The sequence below is a fragment of the Mauremys reevesii genome, linkage group 15 (genome assembly GCF_016161935.1).
Source record: "Mauremys reevesii isolate NIE-2019 linkage group 15, ASM1616193v1, whole genome shotgun sequence".
Classification (NCBI taxonomy): Eukaryota; Metazoa; Chordata; order Testudines; family Geoemydidae; genus Mauremys; species Mauremys reevesii.
Window position 1 is genome coordinate 29,849,638 of NC_052637.1, and position 15,399 is coordinate 29,865,036.

General features: G+C 48.1%; 1 protein-coding gene across 4 annotated transcripts; it reads right to left on the reverse strand.

Annotated features, from left to right (window-relative positions):
* Window positions 1-2,651: 2,651 nt before the first annotated feature.
* Window positions 2,652-14,980, reverse strand: CDK3 (cyclin dependent kinase 3). Of its 4 annotated transcripts, none has more exons than XM_039502094.1 (8): window positions 14,921-14,980; window positions 12,169-12,317; window positions 11,098-11,175; window positions 8,617-8,737; window positions 7,507-7,677; window positions 6,829-6,930; window positions 5,341-5,544; window positions 2,652-3,967 (listed from the first exon to the last, which is right to left on the reverse strand). In XM_039502094.1, exons 2-8 carry the CDS (start codon window positions 12,294-12,296, stop codon window positions 3,842-3,844), a joined length of 930 nt encoding a protein of 309 aa, XP_039358028.1. In that variant the 5' UTR covers window positions 12,297-12,317; window positions 14,921-14,980; the 3' UTR covers window positions 2,652-3,841. The 4 variants fall into 4 exon arrangements, with proteins under 4 accessions (XP_039358028.1, XP_039358029.1, XP_039358027.1 ...); XM_039502095.1 differs by lacking the exon at window positions 14,921-14,980 and adding an exon at window positions 13,519-13,547; XM_039502093.1 differs by lacking the exon at window positions 14,921-14,980 and adding an exon at window positions 13,340-13,502.
* Between the last annotated feature and the right edge of the window lie 419 nt (window positions 14,981-15,399).

Here is a 15,399-nt window from a genome sequence, read left to right on the forward strand (position 1 = left end):
GCTTGTACCCTGTCCTAATGGGTGCGGGAAACTGCCAGGGTTTCTAGGAGATGGCAATATGGCCGGAGGATTGATCGTTCTTAGCTAAGCTCCTTCTCTTCATCCCCCACCACTCACGCACAGCCTCTCCCTGGGGACGGTATTGTATCTAGTTCTTACGAAAAAAATTTGAAACAATCAACTAATTTCAACCAATGGGAACTGCAGATCATTCTGCCTTTTCCAAATGCCAAGCAACAGCTGGATGGGAGGAAATGTGGCCTACCACGCAGAACGAGGGCCTACAAGCCAGGTGAAGAGCTGCTGATCTGCCAACAGAATGCCATTAATGCATGTTTTAAACTTCTCTAATCAGCTGTGGGTTGGAATCAGATGCTTGTCAGTACTCACGGGTTTTACTAATGATTTCCTGTGATGGTTGCCTGGGTCTTTTGAACAGGGGGTAGACAGACAGTCAGCTCATGAACTAAGGCAGTTTATTGGTACACCAAAGAAAACAAGATGTACACTAGAATCTCAGTGTTACTAGCCTTACGTGCTTTCAGTCAGGTTCCTGGTCTACTGCCTGTCAGCACTAGCGCCCACAAGCTCCTGTTCTAACCTGCAGCAGCTCATTGGCCTTTATAGCCCTGCAGATTCCCAGCAGGCTTGTAGCCAGCCAATCACAGAGTAGCTCTCTCTCTAAAGCTGCCTCAGGTAGCCTCCTGCTGTCTTCCAGCAGCTGTGTAACAACTCTAGGGTATTTCTCCAGGGTTTGCAACTCATGAAGCTACGGTTCTCCTCTGCAGACAGTGTAATTGTACTGCAACCTCTGAGCTTTCCTAGACAGGTGAGTCAACCTTCCTTTTAGTTAATCTGTTGGAAAGGGCTAAAAAAACCTGCAGCACCATTCACCCCTATGCTGCTCCCTTTCCCAGCTCACTAAGGGGACATGGTACTGCTTTAAAAATGGTAAATAATTGTTCCTCGGTGCTGATGAAAGTTTGGGGAATACAGTGTAATTAAATGTTGGTGAGTTTTGTAACTTAAGTGCCTACTTAATTGCTCTGTAAAACTTTCCCTCTGATTTACTGTCAGGAATACTAGGATGGGGAAACTGGGTTAGAGGCAGGACGCTGGTGAAGCAGTCTCTGGTATACATGTTCAGCTTGCAGTCCCCTTAGAAGGCCTAGGTATGAATCGCGCTACTGACTCCAGTCCACTTTCCTGACCCAAAGATGCTCAGAATTGGCAATGAACAGTTCATTGACCACAGCTCAGGGTCCTGGAATTTCAGCAGTGAGCATCACACCAGTATTTCAATCTGTTCCACGGGGCCAGGGGTTCCCTCCAGCTAGAGATTTGGCAACAAAGTCTGAACTGGCCCAGGAACGAATAGCTTATTTAGCAGATTTTGCCTCTTTTCTTTCTCATGGAATTTCCCTGAGCAGGTCACGAGTTTCTCAGATTTGCTATTCAGAAGGTAATGGACACATATTGTTACTCTAGGAATTGGTCATTCATGTTTGAAATTCAAGTTGTGTTGCTTGATTGGGATGGGTCAGATAAGTCACATGGTATTGTCTCTCCTCCAGGATTGGATGAGAACACAGCTACTACTCCCCATGTACTGCTTAAAAACAAACCCAGCATTGTCCAATCAAATTGATTTAAAAATTGGAATAAATAGCTGCAAAGAGTTCTTTTGGCATGATTCATCTGTATCTAGGAAATATTTTGCCTCTCCAAGTGCTTAGCACTTAGTATATAAAATGTCACTAAAATACAACCTTGCACCATTTTTGCAACAGTCTTAGCTGCCGCTTTCCTAAGAGAACAGCATTGAGGTCAGGGGTGCTGGAACAATGTGGATAGTGGGGGTGCTGAGAGCCATTGAACCAAACTGTAAACCCTGTATATGATGGAAACTACTTCAAGCCAGGGGGTGCTAGTTCCAACCCCTATGAATGAGGATTCAGCAGTGTGCTCATTCCTAAGGAATGAGCAAATCTGAAAGTAACCCTTGACTGTGGCCAGCCTCTCTCCTAAGGCAGCTGTTCCATGAGGTCTTTTGACAATGCGTCATTTTATCTGCAGTGTTGTAGTGATGATGGTCCCAGGACATTACAGAGAGACAGTGGGTGAGGCAGTATTTTTTATTGCACCAACTTCTGTTAGGCTAATAAAAGATATTACCTTACTACCTGGTCTCTCTGGGACTTTTAAAATCCAGTGATAGGAATGAGAGGGTTTAGATATCCCTGCTAGCCTCCAAATCGGCACTGTAGGTACAAGATGGATTGGTACGGGGAAAGAAAGGGCCAATGGCTTAGTGTTACATGGCTATGTGACTGCAGTTACCTTCAACAGCTGGAGAAAGACAACATGGTTCCCCTCCTAGAGTAATGATGAAAGAGGCGTAGGGATATCTGTTATGAATCAGAAATACTGCAAGAGAGAGTACAACATTGTACCCAGCTGGAATGCTGAGCCGCTGGTTCAGTGTTACATGGCTGTGTGACCGCAGTTCCCTTCAACAGCTGGAGAAAGATGAGAGAGATCCCCACAGAGTAATGCTGTTTAATTCATTTATCAGAGTCTCTGCAGCCCCCTTTTTAAGGCAGGTGGGAAAACAAAATATGGAACAAAGTAACTCCTCTGTCTGCAGAGTATTTCAGAAAATAAAACAAACTCAAATAAAGCTTTTGTTTGAAAGAAACTCAGTTTCTCCCTGCAGCAGCGATATCTTTATGTTCTCTGCCCATTATTCTACAAAACACAATCTGATGCCTCAGCATCTGACAGTTCTGACCTGAAGAAGGTGACAAAGGGAAAAGAGAAGGCCTGTAATAAAGAAATGGACCAGCTGGATAGGCCGGTGCTGTGGACACAGGTCGAGGTTCTGGCATACATGAGAGATTGTCAAATTCCATCACTACCCCGGTCCAGGGGGTGGCTAAACAATTGAGTAGCCTATAACATAAACAACCAAGACTTAGGAACAAATTCTATGTATTTTCTTTACTGGAGGAGAGAGTTCCCACAACTGCATCAAAAACTGGTGCTAAATCACTCGAAAGATAAACAGTAAAATATTGTCAAAGCCAACCCAAGTGACTGAACTTTTTCCATTTGGACAACACAAAGGCGTGTTCTCCAGAACTGTGACTTCACACGTTGCCATAGCGGGAGCCTTCGGCTTCTCGCACGATGAAGATAATTCTTAAGATATTTTCACTTGCTGTTTAACTAGGAATTAAAACTCTAAAATTCTTAAACAGTTGAACACAAAGTCTTATCTAATACTAACAGCCCCTCTTCTTTTTAATAGCAATAAACAGCGACGCTCCTGGCTGGAGGCAGCAGACTCTCCCCACTGCTTTAGGTCAAGCACTGCCTGATGCTGGGAGGGAAGCTGACAAATCTTTTTACAATGGGCTATTTGAACCACAGCCAGGACTGGGTGCTGAAAGGACAGACAAGCTACACTGCTCCAACCCTCACTTTCGCTACACTCCCAGGCAAGGGGACGAGGATTCGGAAGTTGTTCTCCCGTGTGCGAATTCAGTGTCCCCCAGTCAGTATTATAGGCTGATGGATGGTGCTATCAGGCCTGTCCCTATCACATGTAACAACTACCTCAAGAAGTCTCTAATGGCCCTAACAGATACCCCCAGCAATGGGCTGAGAGCATCCAAACACCTCTGTCTAAATGAGAACTAACACTTCCCTCCAAGTTCCTTTGTAAGATGGAGGCATTTCAACCCCAGCCAGCCTCCCTGCTCAGCCACCAGCGAGGGTAAATGCACTGATGCACAGAGCTCAGCATCAGGAATACAGGCGCCAGAGGCACTGCGTCCTTTCATCTGCAGTGTTTCTGCAGCATGTGCTGGTCTTCGGGGTCACGGGGGCTTTGCCAGAAGAAGTACTGGTGGTTGAGGGCTGCCTTGGCTGAAATGCGCCTGTCGGGGTCATACAGTAACAATTGCTGCAAAAGAAAACCAAGAGGATTTGGGTTTTTGTTTTTATTTTTAAAGCAGGATGTTTAATTGAACCAAATGCAAAAGCTTTCAAATAGCTCAAGCCGGTGCTGCTTCCCCTCTGCTAGACTCTGGCCTCGAAAGAGAACCAATTATTACATGGGGCCTTTATCTGATAGCCCAAGAGGGCTTTACTGACTTGAATCAGGTGTGGCAATATCCAAGTTGAGTAGCTAGAGATTGATATCCCCATTTTCCAGATGTGGAAACTGAGATCCACAGACATTGTGATTCACCTAATGACACAGAGTAGCAGGCTTGGTACAGAACCCAGATCTGCTAGGCCCCAGGCTGGTGGCCAACCACCAAGCCACATGGTTTCCCAATTATTTAGAAAAAGGAGGGCCCCCCAAAAAGTCCTCTGTGGGCTGCGGTCCTAGACCTTGCCTGAGTTGGATCAGAGCCGGCACATTGTGCCCTGAGCATGTGCAGGGTAGGAGTTTGTTCCAGACAAGCCCGCTGGCCACGCTGCTGCAGTTGTACTTCACAGTACAACAATTCCTCCGCCCCCTTTCTCCACCCCCACCCCCAGTAAATCACTGCCCAATAACCCATCTTGGATCAAAAAATCACAAGCAAAGGAACACTGTAAAAGGTGAAATCCTTTCCACCAGCCTGTGTTTCCTAGAGGATTCCACTAAATGTAGTTTTAACAGCTGTTCCACGACTGCAGGATTTTCTTACTCTATTTACTAAGGGGGAAAAAAACTCTACAGCATGAATGTGTATTGAGATTTATCAATATACACCCATCCTGCACCACAGCTACTATGTAGCACTTAGCAACCTACATGACTAGCTCTGAGGCTGAATGGGGCTGGGAATCTGTTGTTAAGAACAAGATTCCAGGTGCAGTCGTCCCACATACAGCTAAAGTTTGTACATTTTTCAGTGTGGAAGACACTGGAGGGACGTTAAGAGAAAAACAGCGATCACCCCAATACTCTGGCCCCCTGAATCTTTTTAGGTGCTCAGATACCACAGAGCTGCATGTGCTACAGGAACTTGAACAGAAAAGATTCATAGCGTTTACGGCCGAAAGAGACAGTTACGATCATAGTGTAACTGCCTACATAGCACAGTATTTTAGCCAGAGAATTTCATCCAGCCATTTGTACATGGAGCCCAGTAGAACTAATTCCTACTCCCACGCAGGAACCTGTGTGTGTCCAACACATCCAACATACAAGAACACGGGTCAGGGGTGAGGCAAAACACAACCACCACCTGACCTGCGCTTTGTCGTTTCAGCTGAACACGTGCTTCCCCCGTTGCCCTACTGGAAAGGGCTGAGCGCCCCCAACACCTGCTCAGAACTCACCGCCAGCAAGTCTCGCCCATCCCGATCCAAGTTCGGAACGATCTCCTTCATCTCTTTTCTCGCCCACCTGGGAAAGTTTCCTTTATAGTCGGGAAGCTGGGTCACCCCCGGCCACGCTGCCTCGGTGGGCGTGCCCAGGGTGCGGAAAATCCGGAAGAGCTGGTCAATTTCAGAATCCCCCGGAAACAGGGCTTTTCTCGTCACCTGGGAGCAACAAAAGCACCAGATCCAGGCCATTAAGTTTCCTTCACATTATTCCCTAATAAGAATAACGTTCATCTCCGATGTAGGGCAACCCCTTCCATGGCAAAATAACGCTAGGGAAGTGTTTAGTGACTGTCTAGAATACAGTAAGTGTTTGGGCAAGTTAAATAACATTGCATCTGCCTGTCCTCTTCATTCCACTACCCCCACCCTGGGCTCTGTTCCTCTCGCTGATATATGTACAAACACATGGGAGTTCCCCTCAGCGTATTTCTCTCCCACCTGCTCCCCTTCTCCGCTCCCCTTGCAGATTTTGTCCAGCTGCACCAGCTCCCTCCCCACTGATGGCTCTGATCCCTGAGGGCATCCTCTGCTTCTGCCTCTCTAATGTGGCAGCAGGCCCTAGTGGTGGCAGCTAGGTCCGTCTTCTCCTTGTTTCAAGCTGCTTTTAAAGGAATCCAGACTTTCTGGCACGTGAGGTGAAATGCCAGTTCTCTGCAGACCACAGCGTGAGAGCCTCAGGTGCAGGCGGACACGCGTGCTGTAATGCATCTTCTTGCTGCACCCAGCTCTTAGCAGCAGTTATCCAAGCACTGAGGTTAAAATAGTGACCATATTTCGCCAAAGGGAAAACGGGACACCGCACAGGGCCGGCCTGAGGCCCTACTCTCCCCCTCACCATGCATGGGGCTGGCCTGAGCACCTCCTGCCACCAGCCCAGGGCCAGCCTGAGCCCACCTATGTGGGGCCGGCCCAAAGCCCCCCTCTACCCTCGGTGCAGGGCCAGCCCAAGATCCCCTGCTGCAAATCCACAAGGGGCTGACTTGGTCCAAGCTGCTCTCCCAAGCCCACCCTCCCCTGCAGGGCTGGCGTTGCTGCTCTCCCCCCAGCATGTTCCTCTGCACCCCGCTAGGGGTCACACCCCATTTTTTTGGCAAAACTGGGCATTTGTCCCCTTTGCTCTTGCCATCCCGTTTTGGTCAGCCCAGGTTAAATTTCACCCTGATGCAGAGGGCAGTTTTTGGAAGATTTAAGTGCACATATAGAGAGAAATAGCCTGTAAGTGGGGGCTAGTTCTTGTGCTGGGCCCTGCCTGTGGGGAGTGAATTTTACCCTGAATGCACAGTTAAGAAGCTGCTAACTTCCTAGCTGCTTTTTCCGTGGTGTATTCCCAGTGCCATCCAGGACCATGGTAAGAAATGGATAAGCGTCAGCCTGAATAGCATGAAGGTGATGTTAAAAAGAAGAGACCATTCGCTTAGAAAAAAGTTAAACCTATTCTACCATTTCTGCAAAGATACAGCCAATGCTCCAGACATCCACTGCAGTCGAGTAGTATTTACATCCCAGCAAGATTTCGGGGGCCCGGTACCATAAGGTTACCACCTACAAGAAACCAAAACAAAAGCAGACAATTTTTTGTCACGGTCCAGACTCCAGAGAAGAAAATTAAATAAAATTTCAGGGTCTGTTCAAAAGCATCTGGTGGTCCAGATCTGGCCCATAGTCCACCTATTGGCTACCCCTTCTTCAGTCTAGTTTCACTTGGCAGGTACACACAGGTCTCTGCTCTTAGCAAGGGACAGTTCCTGCAGTGTTCAGCTTGGAAAGATTATTTATGTACAACATCCATCTATGCCCCCTCCAACCACACAGGAAGTGGCATCTAATCAACAGTGCAGGCCACTGTAGTGCCCGATACACAGATTTTACAGTGACGGGCATATTAGAAATTCATAGATTACATTATTTTCCATAAAAACAAGGAGTCCTTGTAGCACTTTAGAGACTAACCCACAAGGAGTCCTTGTTGTTTTTGCTGACACAGACTAACATGGCTACCCCTCTGAAATCATTATTTTCACAGGAGTCAAATAATTCAGACGAGAGAAACCAGAGAGCGAGACTGGCACTAAGATACCCAGGTGAAGGCCCTTAGATCAGATGGGACACAGCCATTACCTCGTGAGTGTAAGTGCGCAGTGGAACCCCGAAGGCTCTAGCCAGACCAAAATCTGCCAGTTTGATGGCTCCCACTTCGTTGATAAGCAAATTCTGAGGCTTTAAGTCTCTATGAATGACTCTGTGCGAGTGACAGAAGTTCACACCCTGCAGCAGCTGGAACAGATAGCTCTAAAAGGAGAGATTCAGACATCCATGCAATGAGACAATGTGGAAAACAGGGCTGGTTTAAATGACAACCTTTGAAATTTGGTAGATCTTCATTAAGGAAGTGTCCAACATCTGTATGGAAAATAGTTCACGGTTGCAATATAACTTCAAAAAAGAACTAGATACATTCATGGAGGATAGGTCTATCAATGGCTATTAGTCAGGATGGGCAGGGATGGTGGCCCTCGCCTCTGTTTGCCAGAAGCTGGGAATGAGCGACAGGGGATGGATCACTGGATGATTCCCTGTTCTGTTCATTCCCTCGGGGGCACCTGGCACTGGCCACTGTCAGAAGACAGGATACTGGGCTGGATGGACTGATAGTCTGACCCAGTAGGGCCGTTCTTATGTTCTTAACTTCTCCCCCACAGCCCAGATGCCCAAGCTCCATCCAAACCCAAGGCAGAGCTTCTGATCACAACCCAGCAATACACTGACACGTTCCTGCTGCCTTGGGGAGGGAAGGAGTCAAATCCACGCTGTGCTGTCACTGACACTGCCAGTGCCAGCAGCGTGTTGCTCAATATCAAAAGAATTAGCGGTAGCTCCCTGGACTGTCTCCCCCAACTTCACTTGTTTTGTTGCTGGTCAAACAAGCTGAGAAATCTGGAAATGGCTGGGAAATTAACGAACCAGACAATACGGTCTAGAATCTTTCAGCTCAAACAGCACCTTGGGCCTGACTTGCAGAGGTGCTCATCACTCACCGCTCCCACTGCCTTCTGTGGGAGTCAGGTATTTACCGTGGGAGCTTACCAACAATTTCCGCTATCAGTATAAAGTCTAACACAACTGAGCAGTTCTGGGTCCATCCAGCAGAGGGCAGCAGGTATAAACACAGCCTTAACCGCCTGTAGGTATTCTGCCAAGGCGGCACGCTTACTGCTCTAAACTTCGTACCTTTACCAAACTTAAAGGGAGCTCCCCTGTCCGGGTCGAGTCCATGTACTTTTTCAAGTCCTGATTCAGATACTCAAACACCAGATACAGCTTCTTCTGACTGTGCACAACATCTAGAAGCCTAAGAACAAAACACAACCATACCCAGTCTTATTAAAAACAGTCCTGACCAGCTTTATACAGCAGTGCTCCAAACCAGTACTGATTTCTGTAATGAAACAGCAGTAGAACAGGCCAGTGGGTAACACAGATAGGTTCTCCTCTAGCAGGCCCACAATCCCTCTGCTAGCGTCTTTTCTTCAGCAGCTGAATGGAACAGGATTTATTTTAAATGCCTCGTGCTTACTAGCTATTCTCTAACTGCTCTACATTATATTAGCAGCAGCTAGTTTGTAAATGAGCTAATAGGGCCAGGTGACCAATGTGTGTAACTTGGCAGAGCTCCACTGGAAGGCAGAGCTATGCCAGTTGAGGAGCTGGCCCGTTGTATCTGGTCAGACTGGCGGGAAGAGTTTAGTGCGGGTGGCAAACCATCCTGCACGTGAATGGGCATTTCTGAAAAGAACAAGGACAGCCTGATGAAAGCAAAAATGTAGCCAATACGCATTAGTTGGGTGGATTCTCCATCACTGACCATTTTAAAATCCAGATGGGAGCTCTGCTCTCGGAATTATTGTGGGGAAGTTCTCCAGCCTGTGCTATATAGGAGGTCAGACTAGATGATCACAGTGGTCTCTTCTGGTCTTGGAATCTATCAGTATGTCTACACGGCAATACAAATCCCACAGCACTGAGTCATAGGTGCCGACTCCATGGGTGCTCTGGGGCTGGAGCACCCACGGGGAAAAAGTAGTAGGTGCTCTGCACCCACTGGCACCCAAGCACCCCGCCCTGCCTCACCTCCACCTCCTCCACTGAGTGCACCGCATCCCCGCTCCTCTGCCTACCTCCCAGCGCTTGCCACCACCAAACAGCTGTAGCAAGCTCCGGGAGGGAAGGAGGAGCGGGAACCTGGTGCACTCAGGGGAGGAGGTGGGGGCTGGGATTTGGGGAAGGAGTTGAACAGGGGCAGGAGGGGGCGGAGTTGGGGCAGGCACTTTGGGGAAGGGGTTGGAATGGGGGCAGGGCAGGGGTGGAGTTGGGGCGGGGCCTGGGGCCAATGGGGGGGGGGTCAAGCACCCACTGGTGCCAGAATAAGTCGGTGCCTATGCACCGAGTCTTGGAACCTGGGTCAGCTGACCTGGGCTTCCAGGGCTCAGGCTGCAGCTCTGTAAAACTGCAGTGTAGATGTGCAGCCTCAGCCTGGAGCCTGGGGTCTGAGACCCCCGCACATGTTCTCAGAGCCTGGGATCCAGCTTGAGCCCGAACATCTACACTGCAATTTTATAGCCCCTGAGCCCGAGTCTGCTGACCCGGGCCGGCTGTGGCTCTTTCGCTGAAGTGTAGCTGTATTACAAATCTAGTTGGAAGGGTAACTGTAATCGGCAGCACTCTGCTGCTGCTCTCCAAAATAGCCACTCCAGAGCTGCAGCTCTGGCCTGGATTTTAAGGAGGGGAGAGGAAATCTTGCTTGGGAAGGTCTTTCAGAAAGGAGTGAGCCTTGACCAGGAAAGCTTGCTTGCAGCCAGGCAGCTCTGGCTAATGCTGAGAAGAGGGGTGAAGGTAATCGACCCTCTGAGAGTTGGAGCCCTGCTGTAAGACACCCTGTTGTTTTTCACAGCCAAAGCATGGCATTCGGTGTCCTTGGCCACCTATCTCCATTTCTGTTTGTTTGGTGTCTGACTGTCAACACCCAGACACATTTTTACATCATGTTTCCTGCATTTGAATTTCTCCACAAAAGTCTCGCAGCCACGGTCATCTTCTCCATTAGCTCAGCAAGGTGACCAAGTTTAAAAACCAAAAACACACTAAGGACATTGCCAGGGGAAAAACAAAGTTTAAGACGCCCAATGGAGAAAAAGGCCATTATGTTCTCTATACCACTAATGCAGGAGGAAAAAGAAACACGTGAAGACTGTGAAATTGTAAATCTGCTCCACTTTGAACGCTAATTCACGCTGTTAAAAGAGATGGTTCATCTGATTTTTAAGTTCCAGACACTTCTTAATGTGTGTCTGTCTAAAAACACAATCCATCAACTGGAACTGTGGCCTTTTCCATTGCTCTGTGTCAGGGTAATGACTCTGAATAACACTCAGGGACTTCGATAGGCACTTACTGTTTGAAAAATAGCTAAGTGAGTGGTTATGGCAGAGCGCGAGCAGAAAACGATTTTTTTTATACGTGACTGACTGAGAAATGCCTTGTCCGTTTCCTTTTTATCAACAACCCTCTTCCTTGGCGCACACAACGCTGGGAGACGTTTAACATCCTTGTGCTCCTCTGCTTGACACAACTGCACTTGATCCGGAGTGAGTGAGTCGTATTGCAACGACCCGACCGCCCCCATTCCATGGCCAGACTGAGTGCGTCTCTTACCTCACTATGTTTGGGTGCTTAAGTTCTTTGAGCAGAGAGATTTCTCGGATTGCTGTACTCGGAACCCCTTCTGTCTCCCTATGGGGGAAAACAGACTCATTATTTCCTGGGGTGATACTAGCAGGTAAATGCCAGTTCAGCTGGTCATGTGGCTCACGGACATCTTCCTTTCTGATCTTTCTTTTTGGTGGATACTCACAGGGGCTTAGGACAGAAAATATAAGGTGTCTCGATCTAGGACCCTCCCCATATGTATTCAGACAACTTAGGCCTAGATTTTCAGGAGAGCTCAGGATCAGATTTTCAAGTGCTCAGCACACATAACTGGGGCCAGAGCTCAGTCATACATGGCATTGTGGGTGAGGTGTGCTCCTGAAAATCTGGCCCTTCTTTATACGGCCCAGCAAAAGCCCTAGGCCAGCCTGGTTGTCCCACTGGCATGCGCAGAGGCAGCCTAGGCAACTTCCAACAAGTGTTGGCCCTGGTTTGAGGCTGTCCATGCTAGGGAGAGAAGTGCTTTAAGACCGGCTTGAGGAGGAGCATGCAGAGGGGGATGTTATGACAAGGAGTGTACAGGCCAGTTTCTGGGGCACAGGCGATCTTAGAATACTTGTTCTCAGACTGATCGCGCTTCCCATTCCTGTCGGGGAGCTCTTAGCTTGTCATGCTGATCAGAAAGTTTGAATGAGGGGTGAGGATTGTGTGCCATTAGGAAGGTTAGGCCTTGTCTACAGTGCAGCACAAATTGGCCTGGCTAGATGAGGTTCTCGAGTATGGTTTGGGCACAGCTGCGCTTGATAAGCATTTCAAGCTTGACTGGAGATGGCATGGTTTGCTGCTCCCTTCTGGGCTGGGTTTTGATCCTAAGAGGTCTAGATTATGCTATAGACAGGCCCAGCGGGGCACTATCATGGCTTCTTAATGCTGTGATGTGGGTTGCCTAACCACAGTAGCTGTGTTGGGAAAACATTTCAGACACGGTTTCAAACCCTAGCGTTGGCATGACTCTAGAGTTCTGACTTCGGGGTGGAATGTGTGACCTGGACCGTGGTTGGGAGCATGGACACTCACGAATCCAGACGGATCTTCTTCAGAGCCACCAGCTGGCCTGTCCGCTTGTTCCTCGCCTTGTACACCACTCCATAGGTGCCTTCCCCAATCTTCTCCACCTTCTGGAACACATCCTGGAACGTGTCCATGCTCCGTCGGCAGGCTTGTCACTGAAACATTCCTCCATTCATTAGTCAGATTCCCACTTTGCCATTTCAGTCCCGCACATTTTAGAATTGCCCTCTGCTGCGGAGTACCCGCCTTTCAATGAACATCCCAGGAACTGAAGGTATTGTTGGATGGAAAAAGGTGCTGCAATTGCATTAAACCCTTTCCATAGCAATATCCCATCCGTTCTCTAACCCCTGCAAAGAAAACTCCCCTTAATACCCCACAGCACAGCCTAGAGGCGGTGCTTATGTTTATTCACATCCAAACAAGAGCCTCGAGGCATGTCTCATGGCAGTGCTACTATAAACAAACGTGCACATCCCAAGTTGTCCTACGTACTATACATAGGCAGGGAAGATCCTTGCCCTTCAGTGCAAAACCTCCAAGCTGTTTCAGTTCAGTGCCTCAAGCAATTCACAAATACCCTGGGTTCAATTTCTAGTGCACACATCAGTAACTAAATACCCCTCCTGAATTAAATAATACACTTATTAGGCGAATACATTGGAGAAAATGACTAGTAATTGAGGACTGGACACTGATCCTGACCACATAAGATCACTCTCTCTCAAAGATGCCTGTCTCCTCCTGTGACTTTGAACAAGCCACTTACTCACCCTGCCTCACCTTCCCCTTCTGTTAAATGGGCTTGGGGGCTGTGATAATGAGTTACGAATTAGAAGCCCTATTAGCACTAAGCATTACTGCTATTTACATCTTATCAGTTCAATACACCATCTGCTCTATTTTCAACCAACAGTCTCCTAATTAGGTGTAAAACCATTTGTCCTTTCTCAGCCCGAGTAGCCCCAGGCCTCCGTGTATTAAACTTCCTAACGCCGACTCTGATGGCCTGTAGAAAATGATCCGGCTGCAACGGTGTCCCTTGTGCTGGGCCATAATTACTGTATTGCTCATCCCCCCTGTATTTCTATGGCTCGCATTTCTGCATGAAACCTGGCCCCTGCAGCCTGTGGGAAACGAGATCTAATACTTTAACGATGGATTCGCCATAATATACCGGCTTTCCTTCACTATTTAACTTAAATACTGTGAGGCTGGAGGGTAGGTTTTAAGGCAGGCATGCAGCCCTTCCTATGCAGGCTGGGCAGTTTCTGCACTCTGTTTCCTGTGTCCAGTGTGAAATGGCTGTCTCCTCTCCATGCCCACTGCATGCTCCTGCCCACATGCTCACCTCACCTTCTCAATGGATTCTTCCTGCTGAGCTACTGGGTTGCCAAAGGGTCAAAATTCATTCCACTCTGGTGCCCAGGTCATTTGACCACTAGGGGGAGACATACTTTAAAATGTTATAGTGTCTAAGTTACAATCAAATGCACTCGCTGGTGCTGGCCACTGCTGGGGTAAGAGGAGGAAAGACTTTTGTTCTGCTAAGTGGCATTCACACCCTTCCAGCTGTTAGCTGGCTGAGGAGGATGACGATCCAGACAAGGGACACAAGCAGAATTGCAGTGGAAGAAATGTAACATGATGAGGGATCAATTTAGTTACCCTGTTTTCCACAATCTTAAGTATAATTGCTTACAAAATCAGTATGATAATAAAAGTGGGAGATCGACAGTGACTGTCCAGGAAACAAGTCACTTAGGGGCTCATCCTCCATGCTGACGGACAGCTGAGAACTGAACAGAGCATACGCTCCTTGGGGCAGGGAGTGTCTTTTTGTTCTGTGTTTATACTGCACTTAGCACAACAGAGTCCTAGTGCATGACCGGAGCGCCTTGGTGCAACCATAATACAAATAACTTTAATAAATGCCTTTATTCCTTGCAAAATGGTCAACAAACATCTACCAGCCCAAGCAGATTCCGTCTGCCCTTAGTAAGATGATGGGGGGGGGGGGGGGATCTTTTACTAATCGGTCCAAAAAAAATTTTGGTTTTGGCTTGCAGTATTGTGTAAGGCTCCCTCAAGAGGCTCTCAATTCCAATGTACAGCAAAGGGAGGAGGCCTCTTTATGCCACATTTACTGTATGTGTTACGGTTCTCTTCCTTGGCGACTCCCTCCGATGTGGAATGGCAAGGCATACATGGGTGGTACACTCCACTGACTCCACAGATCTTTGGCATGGAGGGCAAGGCTGTAAGAATAATGACCTAAAACGTCCTCAGTTGTTCCACAGCTGAGCTAGTAGCTTAAAAACTAATAGTCCAAGTTTAAGATGGTTCAGGCCACCCACAAAATAATTGTATGTGAACGTTACTAGTCAATTGTAATGTCTGCATGCTCTAGTCCAGGCCTCTGGGAGAACCAAACCACTTCTCGAGACTCCAACGCAGGTTTTACAGTGAGCCCAGAGCACATGAAGACAAGGCTTAATAATTGTGTGAATAAACATACAGTGCAACATAATCAAACAAGATAGTGAGCTGCATAAATTATAGGCAAGTCTCAGGTCTTGGTTTCAGGCACCAGGTAATGTGGAACCTAATATACACCTAGCTCCCTCTGGCTTCCGTATTGGGAATTCTCTAGCTAGAGTCTCTTTTATTGTATGGGCTGGTCTACAGGGGGAGGGGGAGAAATCGATCTATGATACACAACTTCAGCTATGCGTCAAAGTATCTTAGTTCGACTTACCTGGCTGTCCTCACGGCAGCAAGTCAACCGCCGCGGCTCCCCCATCAACTCCGCTTACTCCTCTTGCTGAGGTGGAGTACAGGCGTGATTCGGGGATCGATTTATCACATCTAGATGAGATGCGATAAATCGATCCCTGATAGATCGATTACTACCCGCCAATCCGGCGGGTAGTGTAGACATGGCCTATGTCACCACAGAATCTACAAGCCAAACAAGTAACTGAAGTGCAAAGTGTTGTCCAGTTGGACGTCTGTGAATGCTGCTCCCCACCTCTCCTTGGGAGGTTTTCTAGAGCAGCAGAGTGAGTTTGGTTTTTTTTATTCCCCTTCCACAGACATTCTCTTTCCCCGCCCCATGTTAATGTTTGTCTGTCTTCATTTACAGCAGTATGGCTTTGACAGGGGTGGCTCTAGAGCCCAGCGGGGCAAGCACCCGCCTGGGGCGGCCATTTCCCAGGGGGGCGGCAGGCTGGGCCG